This window comes from Ipomoea nil, unplaced genomic scaffold, assembly GCF_001879475.1.
Source record: "Ipomoea nil cultivar Tokyo-kokei standard unplaced genomic scaffold, Asagao_1.1 scaffold3119, whole genome shotgun sequence".
NCBI classification, from domain to species: Eukaryota; Viridiplantae; Streptophyta; class Magnoliopsida; order Solanales; family Convolvulaceae; genus Ipomoea; species Ipomoea nil.
In genome coordinates this window covers 10722-12366 of record NW_017619547.1, presented here as the reverse complement: position 1 = coordinate 12366, position 1645 = coordinate 10722, and the positions used below count along the sequence as shown (strand labels likewise).

At 41.8% G+C, this 1645-nt stretch overlaps 1 protein-coding gene across 1 annotated transcript; it reads right to left on the bottom strand.

Annotated features, from left to right (window-relative positions):
* Window positions 1-227: 227 nt before the first annotated feature.
* Window positions 228-1286, bottom strand: LOC109166892 (F-box/kelch-repeat protein At1g80440-like). The gene has a single exon (XM_019315792.1). It carries the CDS (start codon window positions 1284-1286, stop codon window positions 228-230), a length of 1059 nt encoding a protein of 352 aa, XP_019171337.1.
* Window positions 1287-1645: the final 359 nt, after the last annotated feature.

Below are 1645 nucleotides of genomic sequence, written 5' to 3'. Positions count from 1 at the left end.
ATTTTGTTTTGTACAAATCTCTAATAGAAACTTAAAACAATTGAAATGCATCACATTTTCACTTTGAGACCATATATATTCTTTCCAAAATATATTGTAAACACGAAATGTAACGCATTGTAAATAATTGAATCTCAATCATCTAATTAAGACAAATGTATTCAAAAAAGAAAAAGAAAAAAGAGTGTTTGTCACACTAATTTAAGGGCAAAATAAAATTGTTCCTTTTAGATGTGTATACAACAACTGGATTGAACATTTCCACGATACTCACTTGGGATTTGTACTTTGGTCCATTTCTTAGTTTTCAATTCCAGCACATAAGCTCTCTTAGCTGCACCATATTTTGTATTTCCAATAATCACCATAATCTTCCCCGGCCACCCTGTCACATATACCACGCTAGATGTGTAGATTGGGACCCGAGCGACAAACACCCATGTGGCGTCCTCTAATGCAATCACGTCATGTCTTTCCTTAATTGTGTATAATATCCCTCCAACCTCCACGTAAATATCTCGCTTCGATATGATCTCATAATCTGTGACTATGTCGCTTAGGCACCATTGTCGGGTTACAAGGTCGAGTGTTTCGGCAGGTTGTTTGGAATCCAAGTCATGTGGATCGTTAAAGCCGCCGAGTACGTGAAACTTGCTACGGTGGAACACACACGTGCACTCGATTCGCCCAAATGACATGTCCGACAAGGTTGTCCACGTGTCCCTTGCCACGTCGTACGCCAACGCTGATTTCAACACGCTGTTGCCCAAGTTCACACCGCCGGCGACCACCACTGTCCCGTCGTCCGCCGCCGATGCCGCGCATCCGAAGAACGCGCGACCCTTGCATGGCATATCGGCGCCGCGCCTCCACGTGGCGGATAAGAAGTTGTAGATGAAAACTGAATTCAGATGCTGCCGTGTAACCGGGTGGAAACCGCCTATCACCGCCACCTCCGTTCCAATTCCTACTACGCTACAGTACACCGGCATCCGTTCCGCCATCTCCGGTATCGGCGGAAAATTGCGCCAACGCCTTTTCACCGGCTCGAATAGCGTGAGCCGGTAAAACGACGGATCCGATTCTCTTAAACCATCCATTCTCTGAGCCATGACAATGACAGGTCGGGTTAGAGCAGAAGCTTTCCGGCGCCGGCGGAACTCCGGCTGTTTAATCACAGCGTTCCATGCTCTACACACAGATGCAGCCTTGGATAACTGATCAAACGAAATCCGAATAAGACATTCATGAGCTACGTCGTTGGGAAGACCGGGAATCAGCTCCATTGAAAGAAAACAGATCGGAGCAGAATTATATTTCAGAGGTTTGGATTCTTGAAGATGAAAGGAAACAATAAATACCAATGTATAGTAGCTTTGTTAGGGTTGGCGAATTGTAAGTTGTATGGGATCCAAACTTTTACGAATTGTAAGTTGTATGGGATCCAAACTTTTATAAACTTTACAATTTTGGAATTAGTACAATACTAAGTTTTTGTTTTTTTTTTTTAATTTTATTATTATTATTATTTATTTATTTTTTTGTGGGGGAAAGAAGCAATACTTGCTTTATAATATATATAAATAAATAATGATTAGTTAATTTCCTTTCTAAATTCTCGTTCTTCTGTGTGCAATTGATTGCA

What these genes read in the sequence shown, in the direction of transcription:
- LOC109166892 (XM_019315792.1), bottom strand. Translation starts at nt 1,286, where the DNA reads ATGGAGCTGATTCCCGGTCTTCCCAACGACGTAGCTCATGAATGTCTT.